Genomic DNA, 356 nt, shown 5'->3' with positions numbered 1-356 from the left:
ACACGACCCCTCCCTCGCTCGGGGTCGTGGTGGGGAGGGGGCTCTCGGACACAGGTGGGGGGGAGTGAGTACCTGCAGGAGGAGAAATGAAGAACATTAGATGAACAGTAGACAATAATCTCCCAAATTAATATATTTTTTACCACTGCAATAAGTCTCAACGATATCAACACAATGCAACGCAGTACATCAACATATCCACTTAAAAAAAACTACATTTCTAAAACAAATTAACAAACAAAACAATAAATCCAAAAAAAAAAAAAAAACACCATTCATAAAAAAAAAAAATCAAAACCAAATCAACAAACAACCGAAAAACAACAACAAATAAACGAAAAATAAGATACACCTCT

At 36.2% G+C, this 356-nt stretch overlaps 1 protein-coding gene across 1 annotated transcript in view; it reads right to left on the bottom strand.

Moving 5' to 3' along the window:
- LOC119585181 (homeobox protein SIX3-like) overlaps positions 1-356 on the bottom strand; it is a gene marked incomplete at both ends in the record, with an annotated part of 23691 nt that overhangs the window by 252 nt on the left and 23083 nt on the right. Inside the window, 1 exon segment of the mRNA XM_037933819.1 lies at positions 1-72. Coding sequence (XP_037789747.1) covers positions 1-72 — 72 coding nt within the window.

This window comes from Penaeus monodon, chromosome 19, assembly GCF_015228065.2.
Source record: "Penaeus monodon isolate SGIC_2016 chromosome 19, NSTDA_Pmon_1, whole genome shotgun sequence".
NCBI classification, from domain to species: domain Eukaryota; kingdom Metazoa; phylum Arthropoda; class Malacostraca; order Decapoda; family Penaeidae; genus Penaeus; species Penaeus monodon.
The sequence above is the reverse complement of the archived record's forward strand: the minus strand, read 5'-3'. Positions and strand labels throughout refer to the sequence as shown.